The sequence below is a fragment of the Papio anubis genome, chromosome 17 (genome assembly GCF_008728515.1).
Source record: "Papio anubis isolate 15944 chromosome 17, Panubis1.0, whole genome shotgun sequence".
NCBI classification, from domain to species: Eukaryota; Metazoa; Chordata; class Mammalia; order Primates; family Cercopithecidae; genus Papio; species Papio anubis.
The window spans coordinates 56354034-56366748 of record NC_044992.1 but is presented as its reverse complement, the minus strand read 5'-3'; the positions used below and the strand labels follow the sequence as shown (position 1 = coordinate 56366748).

Below are 12715 nucleotides of genomic sequence, written 5' to 3'. Positions count from 1 at the left end.
CTGGGTCATTGTCCCCAGCGGGGTGCACTGTGTCCATTTTAACAGCTCCAGCTTCAGAAAGAAACAAAGCTTGTCTGAGTCGCTTTGGTGTGGGTTGAGAGCATCTCTTAGTGTTTTTGGTTGAGCTGTTGAAAGGAAATGTTGCTAACTATATGCTGTATCTCTCTATACCCATTCCCATGTCTCATAACAAGGTGGGATAAATACTTTACTTGGGAAGAAATTCAGGGTTAAGAATTTTAGAACAGCTGAGCAGTGGAGAGCTGGGCACTATGTGGAGAACAGGGTGAAGACCTTGGAGTTGCTGTGCTGCTCTCAAGATTTGACAATTGCTGAAATCTGGAAATTTTATTTGCAGCTTAATCCAGGGGCTTGGTCAGATCCTGGGTGGGGGAAAATGGCTGATTAATGGTATCAAAAGGTGATTAGGTTTGCACTGGGAAATTGCTTTCTGCAAGAGCTACCTGGTTTCAGGTCCATAGGTGAGTGAGGGGGCAGAATTAGGGAGGCTGGGAGGAAAGTTGTGCCTCAGCCTCTTGTCCTAAACCTCCCTAAGGCCAGTCTGCAACCTGGTTTCTGACAATGGGGTCAAGTAGCAACTCCTGTGATCCTCTCAAGATTTCCTATCAAAGCCTGTAATGTTCTGGAAAGAGCCTTAGACAGGGGGCAGGAAACATGGGCTCCAGTCACAATACCCCTCTCTGCTCTAGATAAGACTTAGCTCATCCCATTTCTGTCCAGAAAATCTTTGGTTTCTGGGGTTATTTTCTTGTTCTGTGCTATTTTGTGCATTTTTACCTCGGTTTTTCTTTTTGAGAAGAATGACCAAGTCTTCTAAGTAACCTCTACAGCTCTTTGCACTTATTAGGGTGTCAGTTTCTTCCTTTGCTTGTTCGTCTCACGCAGCTAGCATGGTACTTACAGGCTCTGAGGGGCTCGCCAGTCTTCCTGCTTGCTCCTGCTTTCCATAGATTTCATTTAATCCTCACAGCCGTCCCTGAATTAGGCTTCCCTCATGTATTCAGTCAACAAACATTTGTTACAGTTGTGGTTGGCAGACATGATGATCCCTGCTCTTGTGGAGTTTGTAACTCAGTTTAGTAAACCAGGCAGTTAACAGATACAATGATGGGAGAGTACCAGAGAACTGAGCCTAGGTGAGGAGGGAGGCTTCCTAGGAGAAGTGTCGTCTTTGCCATGACCTGAGGGGTGACTAGGCACAAGCCAGACTGCTGCACGTGGGGCCGTGCTGTGGAGCTGAGATAGCATCCCACACCTTAGAGTCAGGAACACTTGGTTTGAGTCCCAGATTTGCCACTCTCTAGACGTTGGAAGGCAAATCACATCCCCTCTCTCACCACTTTTCTTACTTGTAAAATCGTAGGCAATTGACAGAAATAACAGGAGATAATGCACCTGGGGTACCTGGGCCATAAGATGAGCTTAAATGTCAGCCATTGTTATGAATAGTAATATTAGTGTTTAAAAAAACCATATGCTTACGATTTCTTTATAAACTGTAAATAAATTGTACCTTAATAAACTCTCAGTAGGGAAAAAATCATTATGGCTTGAGCAGAGGGTGAGGTGTAGGGGCCAGGGAGGCATGAAACTGGGCAGTAAGCCACCTGGACCCTTTTACAGGTGAGCAAAGCAAGTGTCTGAGGGATAAGCATCACCTACCCTGGCAGGAGGTAAGTGGTGCAGGCGTGCTTGGAACCCAGGTCTGTCAGATTCTTAGTACTTCTGCTAAGGTGGGTGAGTTGGTTTCAGTGCATGTGTTTTGACCCGCAGTCTTTTGTGCAATTGGATATGATCAGTGTAGGGTCTCATTTAGGCTAACAAATGATTGTTCACAATAAACATGTAAGTCAAATCCTGATTTGTGTGCTATGTTTATTTGTTTTTTAGTAGCTATGGACTTTAGCGTCTGATGAATCTTTAACACAAAGGCAGGAACATGGTAGTTCAGGAAGGAGGAAATTTGAAGATAAAAGGGAAGGAGAAACCACAGCAGCTGGTGATTCTGAAAAGAACAGGGTAGGGAGAAGAAGGGCCAAGCCAAGTCCAAGCAGAGTAAAGGAATCTGGGCCCCCTCCAGGCTTTCCCAAGAGAAGGAAAGCATCTCCTAGATTCTCTTTCTATGCCTACGTACTTCTTGCCTCTCACCTCTGCCTCCTGTAGTACAGCAGGTAAGGTTTTGTGCTTTTGAACTGTGTAGGTAGGACTTGAAACTCCCTTCTCTCTCACACATTCCTCTGAATCAGGTTGTTCTGGGATTCCTGAATTTGGCAAGTGGTAGAGGATGACCTTTATCTGTCAGAGCTGTCAGCAAAGAAGGTAATTGCATGCTCGTCTCAGAACTGTGCCCATGTGTGAGCACGCAGGCTGCAGCCAGCAAGAACTCCATAGTGGCTGTTCTTCAGCTGGGGTGGTAGCTCAGGCTTCTGGGTTGAATGCCTGGCTTTGTGGCTAAAAACCAAATCCCTGAAGCACTGCGGAAATGGTTGCTCTTGTTATCCAGGGACAGGAATTTTCCTAGGAATAATAATTAAGCGGCAGTTGGTTAGACTGGGGCAGAGTAGTGGCTCAGCACCTGAAACTGTCTGACCTGTGAACAGATGAGCTGATGTATTTGTATCTCAGCACACACGCCTGTATGTCTTGTTCTGTTTTCTAAATCTAAAAGTCAAAGGAGTAAGCTAAAAAAATTGATACATTTGTTTATAAATTGAGTATCTTAATTTTCATATAGAACTATGAGTTTTTCAAAAGCCTTTACGTAGAATACTCTTATTAATATTTCTGAGTTCTTAATACTGCAGGTTAGCTTTTAAAAGAGATTTTGAATTTCTACAATAGATGATTTCATTAGGTGATTACTTAGATTATCTTCTCTCATTTAATTATGCAAAGCATCTAATAAAATGGCAGAAAACTGCCATGTACTAAATGACTGTCTCTTATCACTAAGACTGCGTGTGTTGAAAACATGCACAAGAAGAGAAAGGAAGGCTTTGCCCATTTCTATTCATAGTCGAGCCAAAGGTCTAGGGCTAAAAAGCTTGAACCCAAGAACTGGCCCTGTACTGTCTCTGATACACTAGTCCTAAGCCCTGTGTAGCTGTTAATCCCTTGAAAAGTGTAGCTAGTTGGAACTGAGATGTGTTCTAAGCGTAAAGTACACACTGGATTCTGAAGACTTAGTATGAGACAGAATGTAAAATACCAGTAATAATTTTTAATATTGATTACATGTTGAAATCATAATTTTGATATGAATTTAAATAAAATACATTGTTTAAATTAATTTTACCTGTTTTTTCTTTTTTAATGTGGCTCCTGGACCATTTAAAATTACACATTTTTGGCAAGGCACGGTGGCTTATGCCTGTAATCCCAGCTATTCAGGAGGCTGAGGAAGGAGAATCACTTGAACCCAGGAGGTGCAGGTTGCAGTGAGCTGAGATCATGCCACTGCACTCCAGCCTGGGCAACAGAGCGAGACTCCATCTCAAAAAAATAAAATAAAAATAAAATTACATATTTTCATGACTCACATTTATGGCTCACATTATATTAATATTTCCATTGTACAGCACCTCCCTGGACAATTCTGCATTTTCTGACTTAGGAAAGACAAAATGAAAGCAGTTGGAGAGAAACAACCTTTTATCCCTAAGTTTGTCTTATTCATAAATCAGATAATTTATCTGTACAATCCCAGTAGTTTCAAATAGGAAAAATCCCCACAGCTTATATTACTCTATTTCTCAGGGACTATCCTTTTCTTGGAGAACAGTTACATATAATATAATACTTGTCTTTTTTTTCTCCTTTAGCCCTTTTAATCTGGTGGTGAGTGGTTGATAGACATAATGCAGAGATTTTTGTCCAAAATTCCAGTATCATGTTAATCCTTTTTTTCTCTTTTGGTGCCAGTATCATGTTAATTCTACTGGCTTTTTTTACATGTATCTGTAATTTTATGTACCTGGAAATAACGAAAAATATTTTATATGGAGATTTGCTGCAGTAATGTCTATCTTATATCAAATTGTGATTATCACAATTCAAAAACAGTCATTAAATAAATGTTGAGCATCTCAGCTTAGGTATTAGGATGGACGAAAGTATCACACATAATCTGTATTCTCAAGTAGCCTCTACTCTAGACAGGAGACGCATCCTCAGAGTGAAATGATTCAGGAAGAGCAATTGCATGCAGGGACTGTATGGCCAAATGGCTCATAAATGACACTGATAGCAAATGGCTGTTTTAATCTAACAGAGTTCTCATCAGCTCCGACTTCCCCCGCTTCATGGATTCTTCTTGGTTTTAATAGCTCTGCAAGCACAACCTCTGAAGTATCTTAGAAAAATGATTATATCTGCTTCAAGTTCTTTATTAATCTAGTTACCTTTAGAACTTTAGCCCTAGTAAACCTGTTATATATGTAAGACAGTATTTTCTGCAACCAAATTGGATAAGAAGAAAGCTGTGTATTCTGTGTCAGGAGATCTTTAGTGAAAATGGTTGTGCTTAAAAAGACAAATATATTTATAGAAAACCCCACTCAACAGCAGAATGCATTTTTTTTGACTGCACTTGGAACCAAGATAGACCATATAACAAGCTTGAAAGAATTGAAATTACACAGAGCCGATTCTCTTTTATGAAACTACACTAAAAAACAGTAAGAAAGATATCTGAAAATTTCTCAAATATTTGGAAATTAAGCAAAATACTTCTAAACAGCCTGTGGGCCCAAAGATAAAGTCATAAGGGAAAATAGAAAATATTTTTAACTGAAGGAAACTGAAAATACAACCTATCAGAAATTACAGGTAATGCAGTGCCTAGAGGGAAATTAATAGTATTAAGTTAAAGGATGGGTGTGGTAGTTCGTGCATGTAATCCCAGCACTTTGGGAGGCCAAGCTGGGAGAATTGCTTGAGACCAAGAGTTCAAGACCAGCCTGGGCAACATAGCAAGACTCCATTTCTACAAAGAATGTTTTTAAAAAATTAGCTTGGTGTAGTGGCACATACCTGTAACCCTTGCTGCTTGGGAGGCTGAGGTGGAAGGATTAATTGAGCCCAGGAGTTCGAGGTTACAGTAAGTTATGATTGTGCCACTGCACTCCAGCCAGGATGACAGAGAAAGACCCTGTCTCAAATACATAGATGATAGATAGATACATACATACATATATACATACATACGTACATACATACGAAAAGAAAGATTTGAGAGAAGGACAAATTACCAGTGTCAGGACTGAAAGAGGGCATCACTATAGACACTACAGATATTCACAGGATTATAGGGAAATATTGCAAACAGCATTATGCCCAGAAATTGGACAACATAGATAAAATAGATAAACTCTTTGAAAGATACAAACCAAAGCTCACTCAAGAAGAAACAGATAACCTAAATAGTCCAATAGCAAGTAAAGAAATTGAATTCATAGTTTGGAACCTTTCTACAAGGAAAACTCTAGGCTCAGACGGTTTCATGGGCAAATGTTATCAAACCTTTAAGGAAGAAATATTCATTCTACACAAACTTCCAGAAAATAGAGAAGAGGGAACACTTCCCAAATGCACTTACCTGCATTTTCTGAGGCTCATTAATACCAAAAAACACTGCAAGAAAACTATAGCCTATTTTCCCTCATGAACTTAGAGGGACAAATGAACAAAATATCAGCAAAGTGTTATGCTGGTAAACTGGCTCTCCAGAAAAAAGAAAAAAAAAAAAATCTTGATTTATACTATTCCCTGATTCCTGTGATATAGAAACTCCCACCATCGCCAGTTGCAAGCTACCAACGTAAAGTCACTGAACATGGAGTTGGGAAGAGATGTGTAGAATATGTTCCTGTGAGCTGATACAGCCCAATTTCAGCACCTCATGACTCATACATCCTTAATCCTGAGAATGCAAGACTGGTTCAACATTTGAAAGTCAATGAATGTAATTTGCCATAAGAACAGACTAAAGAAAAAGACAAACTGTGAGCCAAAGAAAGTACTTAGTTCTACATTTAGCAAAAATACACCCACCCAAACGGATGCTCTGACAATACAGTCCACTTCAGGGCCCACTGTGATCTGTAATTGTCATCTTTTTCTCTTCATTGTTCTGATTGTTGCTGTTTCCTCACAAACACCTCTTCCCATGGCCACTGCTTGCTCACTCAATATTGTTGAATAGATGCTGCTCCTGTCCAGTGATTCACTGGGAGGAGGGAGAGATCCTCCCAGCTCAGGCCAAAACATCTACTGAGGTCTATGCATCCATATAATTGGCTCACAAGTTTCACACTCTTTTCCCCCATGACAAAGAGAGACGTTTGTCCATTTTTCCTTGCACTTCACACTTAGGTACTCTTTTTGTGACAACTTTTCTCTATTATGTTTACTCCAGTGGGGTCCCAGGATAGGTAAATGAAGACCTAATTTTCTACTCTTTTGGAGGCACCTTTGGATCAAGAATCCCGTCCTTTTAAAAAATCTTTGTCCCAATTCCTAACCTGTTACTTTGCACATAGATTCAATGCGTGTTTTAATAAAAGGATGAATGAATAGAATTCTAAGGAGTCCTCATTTTCACAGGCTTTCAGTTCAAGACTTTAGTGTGAGACTCAAATACTTAGCATGGAAATGGCTATTGCTTGAAAAGAATGACAGTCCCAACTCCCATGTAGTGATCTTTAGCATCTCTCTGCTCATTACAAAGACATGTAGTTTTTAAAAGTTTGGGAGAGTAGGAACTTATCAATTAAAAATCCCCAGAGAACTTCTTTTGTGAGATCTGGGCTACTGATAACCTGAAAAAGTATTTGAGGCAGGAGAAGTGTTCAGTGATGAATGATGATGACAGCTGTGAGATTAGCTTTAACACAGTGTATAGTGTATTAGGCTTTTGTATATGTATTTTTTGTCTATACATTTGAATGTTTGCTCTTTTAAAAAATCAACATATGTAACAAAATGACTTATGTCAATGGCAGGGGACCCTGGGCACAAAATTTTACCATATAAGTTACTATGTATCGGCGGAAGTGGTGGCTCAAGCCACCAATCCCAGCACTTTGGGAGGCGAGGCAGGCTGGGATCTGAGGTCAGAGATCGAGACCATCCTGGCTAACATGGTGAAACCCGTCTCTACTAAAAATACAAAAAAAAAATTAGCCGGGCGAGGTGGCAGGCCTGTACTCCAGCTACTCGGGGAGGCTGAGGCAGGAGAATGGCGTGAACCCGGGAGGCGGAGCTTGCAGTGAGCTGAGATCCGGCCACTGCACTCCAGCCTGGGCGACAGAGCCAGACTCCGTCTCAAAAAAAAAAAAAAAAAAGTTACTATGTATCTTTGAATTTTGATATATTATTGATTATATTTACGATTTATTTAATGCCTAATTCTCAAATCATCTGCTTTACTGTATGGTTTCAATGAGGTACATGTTGTAGTGCGATATAAGTAGAGAGGTAGTTGTTCTCTGAGTCCTGTGGTAACATGAATTAATACCTGAAATTTCAAAGATTGCAGCTGGGCTGGGAAGGGCATGTGTTTGACTAATTAAGAAGGCCAGACGGCGGGGGGAATTAATCACCCCCAAAGGAGGTCAGGCAGAGAAGATTGTTCATGTGACATGAACAAATCTTTTAAGTTTCCTGATGTGCTTATAGGCTTTAAAAAAAGAAAGAACCTTTTATTTAGGATAATAAACATTGCCATTTTTCCTCCAAATCCAGATTTTTGGTTATCAAGAACCTCCTCAGTCCCAGTTATCCTCCCAGCTAAGCACTTCTCTTTGCAACCTGTAGTCATTGGTGAGCTGATATCTGCGTCATGGTCAAGTTTGGTTTCAGTGTCCCAGATACCACAGTGTTCATCATTTCACACTAAATCAGATTTGTGTTTATTCTGAGTTTACTAATGGAAGTTTTTCTTCATCAGGGATGGATGAATGAGATTTACAACTATGATCCGGAAACCTACCATGCGACTTTGACACATTCAGTCTTTGTTCGACTTGAGGGTGGAACCTTAAGACTTTCAAAGCCCAATAAAAATATATCCAGGAGGGCCAGCTACAATGAAACCAAGCCAGAGGTCACCTACATCAGCCAGAAAATCTATGACCTCTCAGACAGCAAGGTGAGCCTGAGCAATTTTGGAAGGATAGCTTAGATGAATGAAAAGCATATGGCATCTCAGATGCTTAACTGCATTTTTTTATTCCCTAAAAAGGTTAGTTGTCATTGAAGTATCAGTATTCCTTAGGACAGTACCTCTCACACTTTAATGTTTATGCACGTCACCTGGGCATCTTGTTAAATGCAGATTCTGATTCAGTAGCTCTGGGTAGGGCCAAGGGCCTGCATTGTTATGAGTTCCCAGATGATACTCAGGCTGCTGGTCCACAGACTAGAACTTGAGGAACAAGAGTGTTGTGCATTCAGAATTCTGACTGTAAAAGCTAATTATTTCAGTCAAACAAAAAGCCGTGTGGCTCTGTGTGGTGATTGTAGGGTACTTAACTATTGAAGACTTTGTACATGTGAAAATGATAGATATGCAAAATAGCTACATTTTGATTAAGTATTATATACTTCTATTTTTGTGAGAAATGTAAATTATTTCTTCCACAAAGCTATCGTTTCTCTGTTCTTACAGTTCATCTGAATGATCTTTAGATTTCTCCAAAGGGAGAGAAGTACTTAAAATAGTTTTTATATAAGTTTATTCTTAACTTGAGTTTGATACTCAAGGTTGACTTGAGCTGCCCATCTAGATTTTAACTATCTTTTTTTTTCTTCTAACTTAAGTTTGGCCCAAGGTCATTACATTTAGTTGACCGCCAAACGTAGTTGATGATAAGCAGCTAAACATTATTATTGAGCTACTGCCACCTGAAAATTACGGATATTTATAACTCTCGCAAAATTATTAAACATCTATTTTCTGGAATGATTTTGAAGGATAACAAGACACCTCTAAAAATTCCAGTTTCTGTAGTCATGTTACGAACAAGTGTTAAAAGTTATTTCATATTCATCATCTTAGTCAAAAAGTCTATAAGGTTTGCACTTGTGCTATGCATAATATTAATGCATAGTGTAGCCAATCTTTAGTATATAAATCATCATTTTTCTTTCTCTGTAGATTTATCTTGTACCTAAAACTTTGGCTCGAAAGCGAATCTGGAATAAAAAGTACCCCATTTGTATCGAGCTTGGTCAACAAGATGACTTTATGTCTAAAGCTCAGACTGATAAGGAGACTTCAGAAGAGAAGCCGCCGGCTGAGGGAAGCGAGGACCCTAAGAAGCCACCCCGCCCTCAGGAGGGAACAAGATCTACCCAGCGAGATCAGATACTCTATCTCTTTGGGAGAACTGGCCGAGAAAAAGAGGAATGGTTTAGGAGATTTATTCTGGCATCTAAGCTAAAGTCGGAAATCAAGAAGCCATCGGGTGTCTCTGGAAGTAAACCAGGTAATGATGTTTGTGCTAAATGCTTATGCATTTTTAAAGGGCCACTAGGGAGAATAGAGAAAGAATGCCAAGTAGGAAGGCAGGAAGGAAGCCCATCCTGACTTGATGGTTGTCTGCCACCTAATGTGCATTCTCATGACTCATTTACCGTCTAGGCTGATCACTGCAACCCTCTGTCCCAAATCATTTAACCAACAGTGGATCCATTTGCAGATGCTGTTTATTAGCCTTTGCTGGTTATGTTTTCTTTGTATATGATGTGACTCCCCTGAGAGAAGCAGCAACAGAAGAACCCTAGTTCTGAGATGGCAGGTGAGTCAGGGAGATCCTTCAGGCTGGTGCTTTCGAAGGCCTGACCCTCAATATGTCCTCCAAGCGTGAGCTTGCCATAGAATGCAGAATCCTTGCACTTGCTGAGCATTCGGGTCAGATCATGGTCATTCGGATTGATAACCATGCAGCACCTCTTTGCTCAGCTTTGACTGGGCTTGGAGCTGCAAGAGACACAAAACCAGTAAAAAGCAGCAGCTCCCCTGTCCTTCAGGTGTTGTGCCTATTATGCAAAACTGGCATGTATGAGTCAGGTGTTCACAAATTGCCGTGCTATAATGAGCATGGTGTAACCAATAATTGGGACAAGACCAGTGTGGGTGTTATTAGGGAAAGCTTTCTTACATGGATCTGGAACAAAGACTAGGATGGAGCCACTCTGGGGCTTTCTCTAACAAGGCGTTTGTGTTGATCCGGGAGTTATGCCGGTCACATGAGTGTCACACATTTGCTTCAGAGTGCTTTGGTTCCTTCCCCTGGAACTTAATCTGAGCCTTTGCCCTAACTCCCTTGCTAACCTTCCATTCTGTCAGCTTCAACACCAGATTCCATCCCAATCCCAGCACTGAGATCCAAGAAGTCCCTTTTAAGAATCACGATGAATGGGGAGATTACTAGATATATTTATTTCCTAGGGCTGCTGGGACAAAATACCACAAGCTGGGTGATTTACAACAGAAATGTATTCTCTCCCAGTACTGGAGGCTGGAAGTCTGAAATCAAGGTGTTAGCAGGGCCATGCTCCTTGTGAGAGACTGCATAGAATCCTTCCTTGCGTGTTTGCAGCTTCTGGTAGTGACCATCAATCCTTGGCCCGCAGCTGCATCACTCCACACTGGCCTATCATCACATGGCATTGTCTCTCAGTGGCTCTGTGTCTTCTTGGAAGGACACCAGTTATATGGGATTAAGAGCCCACCCTGTTTAATGAATGGCATCTACAATGACTCTATTTCCAAATAAGGTCACATTCTGAGATGCTGGGGTTAGGACTTTAACATATTTTTTGGAGAACACAATTCAACCCATAACACTGAGTAAAAGAAAATTCAAGTGGGTAAGAACTCCTCAGCACCAGGCACTGCCTAGCTGTCCTGGTAGGTCTAGACCTGTGCTGCTGCTTACGGTAGCCTCCCGCCCCATGTGGCTTTTGAACACTTGCAGTGTGGCCAGTCCAGATGGAGATGTGCTCTAAGTGTAAGATGCACATTGGATTTCAAAGTCTTAGTCCAATAAAAGAGCGTAAAATATCTCATTAATAACTTCTTATATTGGTTACATGTTGAAATAATATTTTAGATATATTAAGTTAAAATATATTCAAAAATGTATTCAAATTAATTTTGTTATTTCTTTTTACCTTTTTTTTTTTTTTTTTTTTTCCCTGAGATGGAGCCTAGCTTTGTCGCCCAGGCTGGAGTGCAGTGGCACGATCTTGGCTCACTGCAACCTCCGCCTCCCAGGTTCAAGCAATTCTCCTGCCTCAGCCTCCTGAGTAGCTGGGATTACAGGCACCCGCCACCACGCCCAGCTAATTTTTGTATTTTTGGTAGAGACGGGGTTTCACTGTTGGTCAGGCTGATCTCAAACTCCCAACCTGAAGTGATCTGCCCGCCTCAGCCTCCCAAAGTGCTGGGATTACAGGCGTGAGCCACCAGGCCCAGCCTCTTTTTACCTTTTTAAATGTGACTACTAGAAAATTTAAAATTGTTTATGTGGCTCAGATTATATTCCTACTGGAAATATAAAGGTCTACTGGTCTAGGTACTGCAGCTCAGAATCAGGTAACCCACAGGAGTTTATGGGGCCACCAGGAAACACCACTTTAGGTACTCAGGCCCCCCAGAGCACCTTCAAAAGAGGCACGTTATTCATGGACTTAAATAAAGCATTTGATTATTTTTAATGAGTTCACATTTTTGGAAATCCTGCCAAAAGTTCCACTCACCACACAACAAACATAATGGTAAGAGTCAGAGATGTGGGAAAACCTTCAGTGCACTCACTTGTACTAAAATCAAGCAAGGCTTACACACCACTAATGTCTTTTTGTACATCTGTAAGTCTGGGTTGCCTTTGAAAGCTATGAATTGAGATTTTTATGGTAAGTTTAACCCACCAAAAGTGGGATTAAACTAGTTAGCAAGGTAAATTGGTGAGGACTGTGCTGTTCTTCAAACCCATCTCTGAATCAGTGACTGCATAGGTGGTCAGCCATGAAGGTATGACTGGTCTGATTCTCTAAGGCCAGGTACATCTGTCAGTACTAAGAAGTTAGAAGTCTTCCTGCTCGACGACCTGCCCCTGTCCTCTCCCTCGGGGATGCTGTCACCAAAATCCTAGATTTCTCTAGCAACACGGATTGTGCTTCTCAGACTTGAATGTTTGAGGGGATCTTAAGATGCAGGTTCTGACTCGAGGTCATGGGTGGGGCTGAGAGTCTGCATCTCCAGCCAGCAGTGCCCAGGCTGCAGGTCAGGAAAGGCCTCCAGGAGAAACAAGAATCTGGAGACAGCAGGAAAGCCACATGGTCACTTGGCAGAATTCCAGTATGGTCTCTGCCCAGGAAGGTCTTTGACTTTATCAGGGGCTGTTGTCCATGAGACCCACAGTACAGTGACGACTTCTGTGCTTTGTCCCACTCAAGGGAAGGGTGAGGTGATGTGAAGAGGCTGTTCTGTGGGCAGTGAGCACCAGCCCAGCCTCGTAGGGGTCTCCTTTCTTCCTCCATACATGGAGTGTGGCTCAGTCACAATGGGACCAGTTTGGTTTGAAGTGTCGGGTTCATGCTGCCCTGTTTATTTCATCTTTTTTCTCTTTTTTACTATTAACTAAACTCTAAACTTTATTTGGATTTCACTGGTTTTTCTACTAAT

The 12715-nt window shown here is 41.2% G+C and overlaps 1 protein-coding gene across 9 annotated transcripts in view; it reads left to right on the top strand.

The window, feature by feature from the left end:
* TEX2 (testis expressed 2) overlaps positions 1–12715 on the top strand; it is a 125261-nt gene that overhangs the window by 67506 nt on the left and 45040 nt on the right. For all 9 annotated transcript variants that reach the window (XR_004179482.1, XR_004179481.1, XM_031657687.1 and 6 more), the window contains exons 3-4: positions 7970–8170; positions 9179–9509. Coding sequence is in view for 7 of the 9 variants with exons in the window: in XM_031657687.1 (XP_031513547.1) it covers positions 7970–8170; positions 9179–9509 (532 nt within the window). In the remaining 2 variants the exon portion in view is untranslated. The remainder of the gene's footprint in view (positions 1–7969; positions 8171–9178; positions 9510–12715) is intronic.